Source organism: Loxodonta africana, chromosome 3, assembly GCF_030014295.1.
Source record: "Loxodonta africana isolate mLoxAfr1 chromosome 3, mLoxAfr1.hap2, whole genome shotgun sequence".
Classification (NCBI taxonomy): Eukaryota; Metazoa; Chordata; class Mammalia; order Proboscidea; family Elephantidae; genus Loxodonta; species Loxodonta africana.
The window spans coordinates 25,513,421-25,531,110 of NC_087344.1; the positions used below are offsets into that span (position 1 = coordinate 25,513,421).

The 17,690-nt window shown below is 41.5% G+C and overlaps 1 protein-coding gene across 7 annotated transcripts in view; it reads left to right on the forward strand.

Annotated features, from left to right (window-relative positions):
• Positions 1 to 4,720, forward strand: part of LOC100663140 (zinc finger protein 345-like) — a 63,562-nt gene extending 58,842 nt beyond the window's left edge. For 4 of the 7 annotated variants that reach the window (XM_064280716.1, XM_064280717.1, XM_023552386.2 and 1 more), the window contains one exon: positions 206 to 4,719. In XM_064280716.1, the coding sequence (XP_064136786.1) occupies positions 206 to 2,483 (2,278 nt within the window). In that variant the 3' untranslated portion in view covers positions 2,484 to 4,719. Of the gene's footprint in view, positions 1 to 205 lie in introns of all 7 variants that reach the window. The other 3 variants (XM_023552388.2, XM_064280718.1, XM_023552383.2) reach the window with 1 other exon arrangement.
• Positions 4,721 to 17,690: the final 12,970 nt, after the last annotated feature.

A 17,690-nucleotide genomic window follows, 5' to 3' on the forward strand; every position in this document is an offset into this window, starting at 1 on the left:
CATTTGAAATGTATTTCACTTGTACACAGTTATCAGAAAACGCCATTATTTAGAAACACTGACAATAATGGTAGTGCCCTCTGAGAGATGATTCGGTCTATGCAACATGAGACAACTCAGTGCAGAAAACATGCACATTGACTCTGTTTGGTAATTGTGAAATGATGACATTTAATTCTAATAACATGTTGTCTATTTTTAACAGAAGGTATATGGTAGAGCATCTCCATGAAGGTAAAGAAGTTAAAGTAAAGAAAAAGAATGGAGGTAATAAGTGTGGGAAAACTTTCAGCTGGATTGGAGATCATACTGGGCTCAAAAGAACATTTGCTACAGCAAATCCTTCTGAATGCCATGAGTGTGAGAAAGCTTTCATGAATCATTCGTCATTTAAGCATCACATCGGATCTCACACTGGATACAAACTTTGTCATTGTAAGGAATGTGGAGAAGACTTCAGTTGTCGTTCTTACATAAAACCTTGTGTGAGAACTAATACTGCAAACAAACTCTATACATGTAAGCATCATGGGAAACCCTGTAGTTCTTCCTCTCCCCTCACTAAACTTGTAAGAACTCATAGTACAGAGAGGCCTTATGACTGTAAGGAACATGGGAAGGCCTTTAGTGAGCCTTCACACCTCATTTTACGTGCAAGAAGGCACAGTAGAGGGAGGCCTTATGACTGTAAGGAATGTCAGAAAGCCTTTCATTGTTTCTTAGATCTCACCAAACATATAGGAACTCACAGTGGAGTGAGGCCTTATGAATGTAAGGAATGTGGGAAAGCCTTTAGCTTTCCCTCAATCCTCACTACACATATAAAAACTCATAGTAGAGAGAGACCTTATAAATGTAGGGAATGTGGGAAAACCTTTAGTCATTCCTCATCCCTCACTGTATATACAAGAAATCACAGTGGAGAGAGGCCTTATGAATGTAAGGAATGTGGGAAAGCCTTTAGTCAGTCTTCACACCTCACTGACCGTGTAAGACCTCACAGTGGAGAGAAACCTTATGAATGTAAGGAATGTGGTAAAACCTTTTGTTATTTTACAAGCCTCTCTAGACATAAAAAAACTCACAGTGGAGTGAGGCCTTATGAATGTAAGGAATGTGGAAAAACCTTTAGCTATGCCTCAACTCTCACTACACATACAAAAATTCATAGTAGAGAGAGACCTTATGAATGTAAGGAATGTGGGAAAGCCTTTAGTCGTTCCTCGTTCCTAAGTGTACATACAAGAAAACACAGTGGACAGAAGCCTTATGAGTGTAAGGTATGTGGGAAAGCCTTTAGGCAGTCTTCACACCTCAGTGACCATGTAAGATCTCACAGTGGAGAGAAACCTTATGAATGTAAGGAATGTGGTAAAACCTTTGGTTATTTCACAAGCCTCTCAAGACATAAAAAAATTCACAGTGGAGACAGGCCTTATGAATGTAAGGAATGTGGAAAAGCCTTTAGCTATCCCTCAACTCTCACTACACATATAAAAACTCATAATAGAGAGAGACCTTATGAATGTAAGGAATGTGGGAAAGCCTTTCGTTGTTCCTCATCTCTCACTCTACATACAAGAATTCACAGTGGAGTGAGGCCTTACAAATGTAAGGAATGTGGGAAAGCCTTTTGTTCTTTCTCAGATCTCACTAGACATACAAAAACTCACAGTGGAGAGAGGCCTTTTGAATGTAAGGAATGTGGGAAAGCCTTTTTTTCTTTCTCATGTCTCACTAGACATATAAGAACTCACAGTGGAGAGAGGCCTTATGAATGTAAGGAATGTGGGAAAGCCTTTAGTCAGTCCTCACACCTCACTGACCATGTAAGATCTCACAGTGGAGAGAAACCTTATGAATGTAAGGAATGTGATAAAACCTTTCGTTATTTCACAAGCCTCTCTAGACATAAAAAATCTCACAGTGGAGAGAAACCTTATGAATGTAAGGAATGTGGAAAAGCCTTTAGCTATCCCTCAATCCTCACTACACATATAAAAACTCATAGTAGAGAGAGACCTTATGAATGTAAGGAATGTGGGAAAGCCTTCAGTAGTTCCTCATCCCTCACTGTGCATATGAGAACTCACAGTGGAGAGAGGCCATTTGAATGTAAGGAATGTGGGAAAGTCTTTAGTCAGTCCTCACACCTCATTGACCATGTAAGATCTCACAGTGGAGAGAAACCTTATGAATGTAAGGAATGTGGTAAAACCTTTTGTTATTTCACAAGCCTCTCTAGACATAAAAAAATTCACAGTGGAGAGAGGCCCTATGAATGTAAGGAATGTGGAAAAGCCTTTAGCTATCCCTCAAACCTCACTGCGCATATAAAGACTCACAATAGAGAGAGACCTTATGAGTGTAAGGAATGTGGAAAAGCCTTTTGTTCTTTCTCAGATCTCACTAGACATGTAAGAACTCACAGCAGAGAGAGACCTTATGAGTGTAAGGAATATGGGGAAGCATTTTGTTCTTAGATCTCACTAGACACAAAAAACTCACAGCAGAGAGGCCTTTTGAATGTAAGGAATGTGGGAAGGCCTTTAGTCAATCCTCATACCTCACTGAGCATGTAAGATCTCATAGTGGAGAGAAACCTTATTAATGTAAGGAATGTGGCAACGCTTTTAGTAGTTCCTCAACCCTTCATAAACATAGAACAACACACAGCGGAGAGAGGCCTTATGTACATAAGGAGTGATAGAGACTCCGCAGTTCTTAGCCTGCTGATGACATGTGAGGAGGTACACTGGACAGAAGCAATATAGGTGTTCATTCCTAGTCTCTTCAAAAACCTGAAAGGACACATGAGAGAGAAACCCATTAATGAAAGGAATGTGATATGGGAAGGTTTTTGCTTTTGTCCCATACTTTGCAAAATATGAAGGTTCACACATATGGGAAATCCCTCACCAATTATTCCTACTGAATACATGAGAAGTCACATTTGAGGTTAATCATTTATATGTAAGGAACGTGGAAACAGCTACAGGTCTTTTGGAATTCTTAGACAACATTTAATATATTATACTGTGGATCAATCCTATGAATGTAAAAGACAAGGGAAGCATTCATTGCCTGTTCTCCCTTAGGACCCCTGTGAGACCTCACACACATTGTCAGTGTATAACAGGAAGGGAGTTTTCAATAAATGCCTGGGTAAATGCCACAATATTGGTACTGATAGTAAATGACATTTTTAAGAAAAATTTAGTCCAAAGAGGAGAGGCAATCATAGTTTACTGTTGTTTGAATGCCAGTGTATAAAATAGTGTGTAAATGATGATGGCAGTTTTATAAAGCATTTATATATACAAACCATCCCATAGGTGAGACTGAATGATTTCATGAGTCATTTTGCTTTTCCTTAATTTGCAATTTTTTTCAGTCATTTTTTAATACCTGTTTAATTTTTCAAAAATAAGAATTCAATTTTAGAATGTATACTATTACAAGTTTTGACAAATCAATATATGTAACTAGTACCACAAGGAAACTGCAGAGCAGCTCTCTTCCCTCGCTCCAAAAAATTTCCTAATGCTGGCTGTTTTAAGTCAAACCTTCCCTTTACCAGGAGTCTCTGTCAGCTGTCCCTATACATGTCATTCAGTTTGTGGCTTTTAGATTCTGGCTTGTTTCATTTAGCGTCATGAATTTCAGATTTATCCGTGTTGATGAATGTATTGATACTTCGTTCCTTTTTATTGCTGTGTAATATTCTGTTATATACGGATATCTTATTTTGTGTATTCTCCAGTGGAAGGACATTTTAGCTATTTCCTGTTTTTATGAATAAAACAGCTATAAACATTCAAGCATGGATTATTATGTGAATATACATTTTCATTTTTCTCAAATAGATCTGTATGAGTGGGATAGTTGTGTCATATGGTATATGTGTGTTTACCTTTATTAGGAAGTACCAGTCTGGTTTTTAAAGGTGCTGTGCCATTTTATATCCTACCAGTGATGTATAACTCCAGTGGCTGCTGAGATCTAGAGAGGTTGCTTTTGGAGGAATTTAGCACACTTCTCTTCGCTGCTGACTTCAGGGGAGGAAGTTTGGATGGGCAGTTCCACATATGCTGAAGGGGGCGGTGTGGAATGTGGCATGTGGATTAGAACACAGGTTCAGGCGTATAGGGTTCCTGGCTATGCCACCATTGCTCAAACAGAGCTGGAGAAAGGTTGGAGTGACCAAATGCTGTGCCTTGCAGGAACCTAGCACTGAAGAAGTTACACAGAGCAAAATATGGACCAAAGTGCCCCCTCAAGAACCTTGGAAGTGATCACACTGGAAAAAGAAAGGGAAGCCCTTCTTCCTCTAGTGTCCTCCATTCTTCCTCATACACTTCTCAGTGCCAAAGGAGAAATATAAGGCCTGCTCTATTATCACAGAACAGGCAAAAAATAAATAAATAAAAAGGAGGGGGGAGATCTGCAGCAGAAGCAATAAGTTGATAACCAGGACAGTGGTCAAAACATGGCTTTGCATTATTTTGGTTTTCTGTGAATGACAAGCCAGCTCCTAGCAACACCACGGCTTAGTTGTGGTTCTCAACCTACTCCCCCTCACCATCTTCTCTGACACCAACTGACTAACCATCTGAAGCAAGGGTTAATCTCACAAATTAAAGCGCACAATCCTCTAGATATTTATGTCTGCCTACCACTTAAGACACTAATGAGATGTTTGGGGGCTCTCAGGGCCACTTGGACTTCCAGCTAACTGGCTAAAATTCAAAGGTTCCTTCTGCTCCTTGGGTTCAGTCATTGGCTAGAATGAGTCAATAGTCATGAAGGGCTCTACTTTTATTTATTTATTTAATTGATTTCCAAAGTGGTTGTACCATTTTACTTTCCCACCAGGAGTGTGTAAGTATTCTGCCTTTTTTTTTTTTTTTCCTTTTTTTAATAGTACTTTAGATGAAAGTTTACAGAATAAACTAGTTTTTCATTAAACAATTAGTACACATATTGTTTTATGACATTGGTTAACATCCCCACAACATGTCAACACTTTCCCTTCTGGACCTTGGTTTCCCTTTTACCAGTTTTCCTGTCCCCTCCTGCCTTCTAGTCCTTGGCCCTGGGCTGGTGCGCCCTTTTACTCTCATTTTGTTTTATGGGCCTGTGTAACCTTTGTCTGAAGGGTGAACCTCAGGAGTGACTTCATTACTGACCTAAAAGGGTGTCCGGGGGCCATATTCTTGAGGTTTCTCCAGTCTCTGTCAGGCCAGTAGGTCTGGCCTTTTTTGTGAGTTAGAATTTTGTTCTGCATTTTTCTTCAGCTTTGTCCTGGACCCTCTATTGTGATCCCTGTCAGGGCAGTCAGTGGTGGTAGCCAGGCACCATCTAGTTGTACTGGACTCAGTCTGGTGGAGCCCGTGGCAGATGTGGTCTGTTAATCCTTTGGACTAATCTTTCCCTTGTATCTTTAGTTTTCTACATTCTCTTTTAATCTTGAAGGGGTGAGACCAGTGGATTATCTTAGATGGCCGCTCACAGGCTTTTAAGACCCACACACTAATCAGGAAAGTAGAATGTAGAACATTTTCTTTATAAACTACATTATGCCAGTTGAACTAGATGTTCCCTGAGACCATGGTTGAAGGGCTGTACTTTAAATTACAGTTTGATTGTAGCAAAAAGGATACAAACCTGGATCAGTATAAAGATGAGATACAGCACAAGGTTTGGGAGGGCCGCAAGCATGGAGCTCCCATGGCTCAAGGATGCTTTACACCCTCTCTCTCCATGCATAGATGTCTGTCACCAACCAGAAAGCTCACCTGAGCTTCCATGTCCAGACATTTTATTGGAGTTTATTACTGAAACGTTGTTTTAATCATTGATCACATGACTGAAGTCAGTCTCCAGCCCCACATGGAGGGTCTTTCAAGACCCACACCTTTAGTCACCTCCTTAGGATATGCTATATGAAGTGCTCTGGCGTTCTTAAACATCAGCGACATTCCAGTCATTTGGGAAACTCTGTAATTTTTTAACAATGTTGCTTGCTATACCTCAGTAGAAATCTCTAGAAAAGGACATCATGTTTGGTAGAGGGTCAGCAAAAAGGGAAACTTTCAATGGGATGAATTAAAATAATAGCCATAATGGTGCCCGGCCACAATCGATGACTGCCCTGACAGAGAGCACAGCAGAGGACCCCTGAGGGAGCAGGAGATCAGTGGGATACAGACCCCAAATTCTCATAAAAAGACCAAACTTAATGGTCTGACTGAGACTAGAGGAATCCTGGCGGCCATGCTCCCCAGACCTTCTGTTGGCACAGGACAGGAACCATCCCCGAAGACAACTCATCAGACATGAAAGAGACTGGTCAGCGGGTGGGAGAGAGACGCTGATGAAGAGTGAGCTAATTATATCAGGTGGACACTTGAGATTGTGTTGGCAACTCTTGTCTGGAGAGGGGATGGGAGGATAGAGAGAGAGGGAAGCCGGCAAAATTGTCAAGAAAGTAGAGACTGAAAGGGCTGACTCGAGAGGGGGAGAGCAAGTGGGAGTAGGGAGTGAGATGTATGTAAACTTATATGTGACAGACTGATTAGATTTGTAAACGTTCACTTGAAGCTTAATAAAAGTTATAAAAAAAATAAAATAATAGCCATAATGATGGACTCAAATATACCAATGATCATGAAGACGGTGCAGGACTGCAAGGTCTCTGTTATACAGACGTTTCCAATGATTTGGAGTCAACTTACAGCAACTAACAAGAACAACACATATCAAGTTGTGTTTTACAAGTAATGCAGTTAGCATTAACACAGTTAATCCTTGGCGATGTCTGTAAGAGAGATACATCTATTGTCTCGTTTTAGAAAGAAATTGAGTCCTAGAGGTTGCAAAGCTAGTCTGTGACAAAGACAGGACCAGGATTCAAATCAAGACTTAGGGTGGACCGGGCTCCCTTGGTGCTAATTTTTTAGCAACTTCTACGTGTGGAACCCTGGTGGTGCAGTGGTTAAGAGCTCGGCTGATAACCAAAAGGTCAGCAGTTCAAATTCACCAGTGGCTCCTTGGAAACACTATGGGGCAGTTCTACTTCTGCTAAAGGGTTGCTATGAGTCAGAATCAACTCCAAGGCAACAGGGTTTTGGTTTTAGTTAAGTGCCAGGAGCTCTAGGCTCAAAATAAATCAAGGCACTCTTAATTTCTGGGTGTAAAAAGGCCAAAAATCAAGTGTCTCATGACTAGAGAGAGTGAACAAATGCCACATAATAGGTACAAGACAAATTACAGTTTATACGACGGCAACATGGGCAGGAGGAAAATCAACCCTAGCAGCCCCTTTCTCCACCACTAGCGCCGCCCACTTCATCTGTGCCTGCCCACAGCCTTGTCTTGTCGTTTTGTTCCCCATTGCTGGCCTGGGTCAGGACCCAGGGCTTCATCTCTAAGGCAGGAAAATAATGTTGTTAGGTGCCTTCCAGTGGATTCCAACTCATAGCAACCCTACGCACAACAGAAGAAAACACCACCCGGTCCTGCACATCCTCAAAATCAGTGCTATGCTTGAGCCTGTTGTTGAAGCCACTGTGTCAGTCCATCTCATTGAAGGTCTGCTTCTTTTTGGTGACCCTCTATTTTAAAAGTATGATGTCCTTCTCCAGTGACTGATCCCTCCTGATAACATGGCCAAAGTATGTGAGTTGAAGTCTCACCATCTTTGGTTCTAAGGAGCATTTTGGCTGCACTTCTTCCAAGACAGACATGTTCATTCTTTTGGCAGTCCATGGTTTATTCAATATTCTTCGCCAGCACCATAATTCAAAGGCATCAATTCTTCAGTCTTCCTTATTCATTGTCCAGCTTTTCCCAGATAGGAGAGACCTCTGGGCCACTATCTCCCCAACCTTCAAGACCTCACCCAGGAAATCTGTTCCCAAGGCGGTACCTGAAACGGCCGTGCGCGTCCTCCACGCCAGATGGCGGCCATCTAACTCACGCTGTCACTTGCATCAGAAGTAGGTTTTTGCGTATCTCACCATCCGCCCCGCCCGGGAAGAACCTTTCAGGAGCGGGTCAAAGGGCGCCGTCCCTGGCCTGGAGGGAAGGAGTCTGGGCGCTCCTTCGTATGAAAGCTCTGCGGCCCCTTCGAGAGTCTGTCCGGTTCACCTGGGCCAGTCAGGGCGCCCGGGGCAGGAAGGTCCCTGAGCGCCAGCCCCTCCTGGAAGAGGCGGAACGGGAAGTGGGGTCACGGCGCCTTCTGCGGGTCCTTTTCACCTGCTGTGCTGTACACTATAAAATCCCCAAAGCAACAATTTGTGTCCTTGCTCCACAATGAAAATCTTGTCCGTCCTTCGGGTCACGGAGAGTCTGGCCCCAGCATCATCTTATTCTCACCAACTTCGGGAATCCGGCGTGTTCCACTGAACACTAGGTAGAATTGCTTTCATTGTATCAGCTATTGAAGTTCGATAAATTATATTCAGGTGGAAAGAAAATTATTTTCAGGTTATTCGGTAGAATGTGTATCTGATATAGATAAGTGCATGAGAATCGAGGGGAAGCAAAGAAAAAAGGTTTTTCCTGATGCAGAAAGGGAAGGATACTCCCCTCTCCCCTTTTCTTAGAGCCCTGGTGGTACAAAGGTTAAGTGCTTGGCTGCTAACCAAAAAGTTGGCTGTTGGAATCCACCCTGTGGCTTCATGGGAGAAATATCTGGGGATCTGCTTCTGTAAATATACCACCAAAAAAATCCTATTGGGAGTTCTACACTGTCACATGGGGTCACTGTAATTCCGAATCGACTCCATGGCACACAACATCACCACTTATTTAGAAATCCTGTGATTTTAATTTCTTTCTTTGCCTCTTGAGAAACCCTCTTGAAAGGCTAAATAAGCTTTTTGCCAGCTTTACAACCCAAAAAATGTTTCCTCAGGGACCTGTGAGCCATCTCTTTAAAAAGTAATCAATAAGAAACACAGTGCCCCTGTCTTTCAGTTTCTTGGGTGGGAGAAGTGTCTAGCTTTGTCCGGCTCCAGGCTGTAAAACTACTTCCTGTCGTAAAGATAAATTTATTTTTCCTGAGTTGAGAAGATCAGGTGAAGGTCTATCCTGAATTTTAAAAAAGTTTCCCTTACACATTTCGGCTCTTTTCAAATACTAGCCTCGGGAGCCACTCTTTACAAATGCAAAATTTTTACCATTGAAGAAAAACGGATAATGCCTGCCCTAAAATTCTGTCAGGATCACTAAAAACTATGTGATTGGAAAATATGAGAAGCCAGGAATGTTGCCCACAGGTGTTTGTCTTACAGGGCTAATATCTCTCTGTCATATTTGTACTGGGTCTGTGAGAATCCAGTCTTGCAGTATACCTAGGACAGTTCTTTTGATTTGGATGAATTGACATATTGGGGTTTTTAGACAGGCCTTATCCTAAACGAATGAATTGCTGGTATAAGGGATGACTAGCATTCTAAAAGGAAGATTAAAAATATATATATATATTTTTTCATGAGTCAGAAGGAAAGATTGAAAAAAATGGAAGAGGAAACATGAGATTAAAGGCATTATCTATTTCAGGGTACTCTCCTCCTTTCTCTGCTGTCCCTGCTCTCTCTGCTCCTCCCCCTGTGTCTCTTTATCCCTTACTGACTCAAATTGATTCCAGGAAGGGGGGAATGATAATCCAGTGGTTCTCAATTTCATCAGTGGATTTCCCTGCAAAGAGGAACGAGGGCACAACTTCTTTAGCTGGTAAGGAATTACATATTTGAAGACAGAAGACACAGGTTTGTGTTCCTCATGGCCTAGCCCTGAGTCCACTTCATGTCTTAGCCCAAATTCCACCTCCAAGAGTCTTTTACCATACACATACCACACAGCTAGGAAAACAGAAATGTTAAAAAGACCCAATCAGGAATAATTGAGAACGTTGGTAAAAGATTGCCCCCATATGAAGTCAACAGGATGGAGAGTAGCTGCACTAGTCACTTGTAGAAAGGGGAACAATCAAGGTGCTAAGCTGAGGAATGTCAGCATGGGAAGGGAAAACCAAAGTGCCATGTAATTTACATTTTCCTTGTTTCAATGAGAGGAAAACAAACCATTCCTATTTGGATAACTGGTAAAGCTGCTTCTCTGGAAAAGCTACACAGGCTTCCCAAAGTAATCCACACCTTTTTCATCAGGTGATATTACTCATTTAAAAGTTTCTATTCTCTGCCCCAGGAGTTTGCTGAAGTACTCTGCAGTATGTTTTCCATTTACATCCATTGCATGGGGATGTGCCCTGGCTTCATGGAATTCGGCCACCTGAAGACTTTGCTCCTTCATGGAGTATGTCAGGGACCAAAAGATTACCACATCAAAGGTTATGGTGGCCAAGGGAAACCAACTGTGGAATAGCTACCCCCTACAACTATGAAACGGCTAAGGATACCCATTGGGAGGGGTTGCTAATAGCCATACTTGAAGCCTTTCTGCTAACGGTAAGCTGGGAGAAGTTGCCCCAGAGTACCTAGAAGATGAGCAAGTCCCCCAGTGATTTCCGTCAGCAGTTTGTTCAGATTTTCTTAATTTATTGACGTAGAACTAAGGGCAGATCAAAATTGCCTCCTGGCCCTAACCACCTTTGCCTTGGCTCTCTTGCCAGTAATTGAAATTCACCTGAAGAAAAAAGTGGTAGGATGGCAAGAATAGACAGTTACTCAAATCTTAGCAGCAGCTACTCAGTTTTAGGATATTTTAGAAAAAGACAAAGAAGAAATAAAAAATTAAGAACTGCTATGTTAACCGCCCAGTTAGAGCTATTTCCTGAAAGGAATAATTCCGACTCTAGACAACCTATAAATGGAAGAAAGGAAGAAGGGAAGCCATGTTATTATTTGAAAGAAATCAGGTCATTTGAAAAGGGATTGTAGAAAGTGATTCTGAAAGATGCGAAAATTTCAGAACGAGGGAATAAGCAAAGTCCAGAAACCTGGGGAGTAATTCACAAAGGACTCAAAATTGACAGATTTAGGGAGCCTCAGAGATGGGAACCAGTGATACTGGTGCTACTTATTCTGCATTTTTCTAGGGAATTTCTTGCACTGCAGCTGGTCAGTACAGGTTGTTGGTATTTCAGGTCAGCCTTGTTCATTTTCCCATTTGTTCCATTTCCTCTTTGGTTCCAATTCAGATAGGTCTGAAGGAACATCTTTTCCTGATTTGCCTGTAAACTCACTGGGTAGAGACCTGCTATGCAACTTAAAGTCTACCATGTTCTATATTCTAGAGAGTGCTCCTTGGGGGGCGGCGGGGGGAGGAGGCACCTGATTGGGATACTTTGTGCCTTCTGAAGGAAAAGAGATAGAGAGTGACAGTCTTGTAAAACGATGGAAAAGCATCCTGAGTCCGAACGATCATTTTGGGACCAAACCCAGTCCCAGTGCCGTCGGGGGAATAATAATGCTGATTTATTTTGAGATAGAGAACAAGGAAAAATAGTTTAGCAAAAGGGTAAGCCATGGCCATTTAATGATGCAATATGCTTTACCAACTCAATTGTCGTTGTTAGGTGCCATCGAATTGGTTCCAACTTATAGCAACCCTATGTACAACAGAGCGAAACATTGCCTGGTCCTGCGCCATCCTCAAACCGTTGTTATACTTGAGCCCACTGTTGCAGCCGTGTATCAATCCATCTCATTGAGGGTCTTCCTCTTTTTTGCTGACCCTCTCTACCAAGCATGATTTCCTTCTCCAGGAGGGATAAAACTGGTTATAATTGAATCTAATGATCAAGGGATGATTTTTTTTTTAAAGAAATAAAATGGATACTTACCCTGTAATATGCCCATACTTCCAGTAAAGAAAAAAGATAAATTTAATAAAGATGATCAACCAATATATAGGTTTGTACAAGATATGAGGGAAGTAAATAAATCAGCTGTTCCATTAAGCCCTGTATTTCCTAACCCTGCAACTGTTTTGCTCTGACTTCTGTACCTTCACCTGCCATTGTTCTCTGCATTTGGTCTGTTTTCCTTCTTTCTGTCCTAGCAGATGATTCTAAATTCTTGTTTGTGTTTGTTTAAGAAGGAGTCTAGTATTTGTGGTAAAGGATTCCCCAGGGGTTTTGAGACTAATACTGTTTTCTCTAGAGGCCTTAGCTGGTGCTAACAATTAACATCCACAGCTGATAACTGAAAAATTGTTGGTTCGAATTCATCCAGAGGTTCCTAGCAGTCTACTTCTAAAAAATCAGCCATTGAAAACCCAGTGGAGCACAGTTCTACACTGACACACATGGAGTTGCCATGAGTCAGAGTCTACTCAATGGCAGCTGCTAAAACTGTTTTCTCTGATCATTTACAAGAAAACTTTGAAAAATTTGTCTCACCAGAGGGATCTCTAATTATTAAATATGGAAGTAATTATTAGTAGTCTCAGAAGCGAAAGAGAAGTATTGAATAATACTACATATTAGTAATATTAAATAAACATCATGATAAACGGAGAAAAGATTAAAGTTGTCAAGGATTTCGTGTACTTTGATCTCCAACAATACCCATGGGAATAGCAGTCGGGAAATCAAACGATGCATTGCATTGGGCAAATCTGCTGCGAAAGACCTCTTTAAAGTGTTAAAAAGCAAAGATGTCACGTTAAGGACTAAGGTGTACCTGACTCAGGCCAGTCACCTCATATGCGTGTGAAAGCTGGACAATGAATAAGGAAGAAGAATTGACACCTTTGAGTTACAGTTTTGGTGAAGAATGTTGAATATATCATGAACTGCCAAAAGAATGAACGAATCTGTCTTGGAAGAAGTACAACCAGAATGTTCCTTAGAACCGAGGATGGCAACACTTCATCTCACATATTTTGGACACGTTATCAGGAGAGACCAGTACCTGGAGAAGGACATCATGCCTAGTAGAGCGTCAGCGAAAAGAGGAAGACCCTCAATGAGATAGACTGACACAGTGGCTGCAGCAATGAGCTGAAGCATAACAACGATTGTGAGGATGACACAGGACCAGGCAGTGTTTTGTTCTGTTGTACGTAGGGTCGCTGTGAGTTGGAACTGACTCGATGACGCCTAACAACAACAATATTGAATAATAAATTATTTCTTTCCCTCATGAGTAATACTCTTGAAAGGCTAAATAATCTTTCTAGCTTTATAACCCAGAGTTGTTTCCTCAAGGACCTGGGAGCCATCTATCATCAGTAAGAAAGCAGCTGTCCTGACTCAGTTTCTGTGAGATGAAAAGAGTTTAACTTGAGCAACCTAAAGCTGTAAAACTACCACCTGTCATAAAGGTATGACAAGTTTATTTTTCTTGTAAAGGCAGTTGAAACACACTGATGGCTATCCCAATAACCAGGTGACTATAGGATAAAACAATGTGTGACAAACAATGCCATCAGGTCCTCTTATTTAAGAACTAGTTATCCTTTCCCCCGAGAACATGTATGAAAGAAGTTGCATCTACTTTGGTAGGTAAAAAGTGTGCTTTCTTTCTACCTCTTTCCCACATGGCTGACTTCCTACCGTTTTAATTCTTAGACTCGAATGAAATGTCCTTCTTCTTAGGAGTATCCCTTCTGTAAGGATTATTTTTACTTTTCTTATTTTTCTCTAATAGCACACTCTATTTTTCATTCATTCTGTTATCAATTTTTTTTCCAGCTTTTTTAGACAAATGTTCACTGTTTCCCATCAAAATATAAGCTCTCTGGATATTTGCCCGAGTCAATTTTTTACTCTGCCGGTCACCTTATGGTTTCTATGACAGAGTTACTACTCCACATATTTTTGCAACTCAAAGTGTGATCCCCAGAGCAGCAATATCCTTATCCAGTGGGACCATGTTAGAGTTAAAGAATTTCAGGGCCCACCCCAAACCTTCTGAATCCAGAATCTGCAGTTTAAGAAGCTCTCTGGGAGATTCATGTGCACATTAACGCTTGAGAAGCACTGCTATAAAGAATATGGTAACTTAAAGAATGGACATTCTACCTACTTATCTCCTTTATACCATCTCCATCTACCTTATGCCATTTCACTTCCTTCCTGTTTCACAACCAAACTCTATCCAAATCTAGTCCATCATCAGCCTCTTCCTGAGCTTATTCGTGACAAGCTCCTGTCCTGCCTTCATGTGTTCACTGTTATTTGTAAAACCTATTTGCAGTTCAGGACCCGAAGTATTCTGTTTTAAATCACAAATATAATCTCCCATCCTCACTGAAAACCTGTTAGTTGCTTCCTGGTGTTCTTAGAAAAAGCCCAGAGTGATTCACATGGCTCTAGTTGTCCTACTTCTACCACCTGCTCCAGTCTGGCACCCACCACTCATCATTGTTTACTCTGCTTCAGCCACCCTTTTCACAGGTCCTAGGTGATACTGGATTCTCTGCTGACTTGGGAATTTATACAGTTTTTCCACCTGAAATACTCCCTTAAACCCTCTCGCCCATCATCATCCGGTTCTAACCACACTTGTAGCTTAATTCTACCAAATCTTAACCTTATTTAAATATTTTTCGCTTTCAAGCCATCTAACCTATCCCTCAGGTTAGGTCGTTTTATTACAGTAGGCTCTCAGATGTTCTGGAATGTCATTATTTATTTAAAATTGTCTTCCATGCTAGACTGTAATGTCTATAGGTAGGTGCTGTGGATTTTTTTGTTTATCATTTCTGCCCTGTTATGCTGCTTACTCCTTGAAGACTGCAGGAAAAAGTTAACTCAGCAGGCCTGGGTTGCTAATATCTTGCATGTTCCCAAGAAAGGCCTGTCTTCAGGATTGGTCCTTGGCCTAATCCTGGGAGATGAGCTGTGAGCCCTTGGAATATTCTGATAAGCATGTTCTTGTATGCCTGAAGCCTTGAGTCATGCTGTATCAATCTGACAACATAGTTTATATGCTGACAGTATGGTTTACAGTAAAGGCCTGGTTTTGACTTGGAGAATCCAAGTAACTTAGATCAGCCACATGAGCACTGCATGGTTATGTGAGTGACCACCCAATCAAAACCCTGAACACTAAGGCTTAGGTATTCTTCCGTGGTTGGCAACACTTCTCCTGTGTTGTTACATATTGTTTTTAGGAGAATTAAGCTAGTCCCTGCAATTCCACTGGGAAAGGACACCTGGAAGCTTTTACTTGTTTGCCCCTGGATTTTGCCCCATGTGCTTTTTCCCTTTGCTGATTTTAAGCTGTATGTTTTTGCTGTACAGTCCTTACCCATGTGTATAATACCTTTTCTGAGTCCTGTGAGTTCTAATAAATTGTTGACTGTGAGAGTGGTCTTGGGTTCTGCCGACATAAGAGTACACAGAAATGTTTTATACTGACAATTAGTGATGTACATAATCTAGAGCAGCACCGTCCAATAGTACTTCCTGTGATGATGGGCATGCTATATTTGTACACTGTGAGCACAATAGCCACCAGCCCTATGTAGTTATTTGAGCATTGAAAGGTGGCTATTGCAACTAAAGAATTGAAAATATAATTTTAATTCAAATAGACTGCAATATTGGGAACACAACTCTAGAGTACTCAGCAGAACCCTAAGTAAAGAACATATAAAAGGGCAATTAAAGCAGTCATACTCACAAATCAGACCTTTACATGTTTTTGCTTCTTCGAGGCCTTATATGTGGGCAGTACCATGGATATGTGTAAGTGTAACACTGTTCAATTTGGTTGTATTTACATGATTTAACTTTCTATAGATTGATGAGTAGCGGAATAAGCCCTATTACCCTTAAGTGGATTTCACTGATTCTGAAAATTTCAGTGAAAAATTTATACAGGGCAGTGAAAAGGGAGTAGCTGAGATGGGAGAAGGGGCACTGTCTGAAGAGGTGGTCCTTTGGGATAAGACTCAAATTATAAGATGGCAATCATTGAATTCCCAGGGAAAGAGAATCCTGCCAGAGGAAATACGTAATACAAAGACCATGTTGTGTTGCAATTAGTTGCAGTTGAGGCGATTCCAACTCATGGCAACCCATGTGTTGTAGAGTAGAACTGGTCCATAGGAGTTTCTTGGCTGTAATCTTAATGGAAGCAGACCTCCAGGCCTTTTCTTCTGCTGTACCCTGGGGTGGGTTCTAACTGCTAACCTTCCTAAGTTAGGAGTTGAATGCAAACTGTTTGCACCAAAGATTACCAGTGAAGAAAATGGTTGCCATTTTTTATGAATTAAAAAGGATAAAATGTGATGAAAGCTTTTTATTTCAGAAGTATAGACTTCATCACAGAATATAGATAGATGGTATGGTAAAATGAGTCCCTTTATGTGACCTTTTGCCTTGGTTCTATGGAGAAACAGCTTGAGAGATTTTTTTCCCCTAAGCCCTGAGGAGTTAACTTTGCCTCAGTTTTCTGCCCCAAAGGTTTTGTTACTTTCATCCAGGTTGATTGACTTTTTCTGGGTATCATGGATTGAATTTGGCTAGGCCATGATTTCCCATATTTGTGATTGTCCACCACTTTGTCATCTGATGTGATTTTCCTATGTTGTAAATCCTATCAGTATGATCTTAAAGAGATGGGCTATCAGCAGTTATGTTGATGAGATCTACAAGATTAGATTGTGTCTTAAGCCGATTTCTTTTGAGATATAAAAGAGAGAAGTGATTAGAGAGACATGTGGACTTTTTACCACCAAGAAACAGGAGCCAGGAGAATAGCACATCCTTTGGATTGGGGTCCCTGTCTTGAAGAGCTCGTAGTCCAGAGGAAGGTTGATGACAAGCGCATTCTTCCAGAGCCAACAGAGAGAGAAATTCTTCCCTGGAGCTGACGCCCTGAATTTGGACTTCTAGCCTACTAGACGGTAAGAGACTAAATTTCTATTTGTTAAAGCCATCTACTTGTGGTATTTATGTTATAGCAGCACTGGGTAAGCAGTAAATAACTTGGGGTTTGATACTTTTAGTCTGGTCCTGGGCTGCAGTCTGCCCTGTGGTGGGTATGTACCTTGAAGGAATTAGTCAATGTAATAGGCAAATGAAGTGAATATGGACTATGCAAATAAAGTGTGTGTGGCCTACCAATAGAGGATTGCTCAGTTTGTGGCTCTGGTGGGAGGGCCAAGCCTTGAAATTGACCAGGCATTTGTTTGTATAAACAGCCAACCCCACAGTGGTTTCAGAGACAGAAAGAAGCAAGAAGAGAAGCAGAAGAAAGAAAGAAGAGAGAAGAAGCAGAGCGAGAGAGAGGAGACAAAGAACTTCCTAAAAGAGCTATAACATGGGTCAAAGGCTGTAACACTAAAGATGGCGACAAGCCTGGAAGGGCCCTGTGGCACAATTGGTGGTGACAGACAGAAGGGCCAAGAGGAGCCTGTCCTTGGGACTGAGAAGGGCCCGTCCTCAGGGGACCGAGAGGAGCCTGTGCTTAGGTGGCGGAGAGGAGCCAAGAGAGTTGTCCTGCTCTGAAGAAGAGAGACTTTGAATTCTTTCTAATCCTGATCCCGAGTTGTAGTCTGTTGCTCCTGATCCCAAATTGTTCCCTGTTATTTCTGTAATAAGCCACTTAACTATAAGTATGGTCTGTGAGTCCCGTGTGGCCATTGCAGTGGATTATTGAGTTCACAAGAGCAGTAGAGAGTGCCAGGGAAGGTGTGGCCAGTGTCAGAACTGGTAAAAAGGTGGAGGTATGCCTGACCTCCACATCATAGGGATCAGCTTTGGG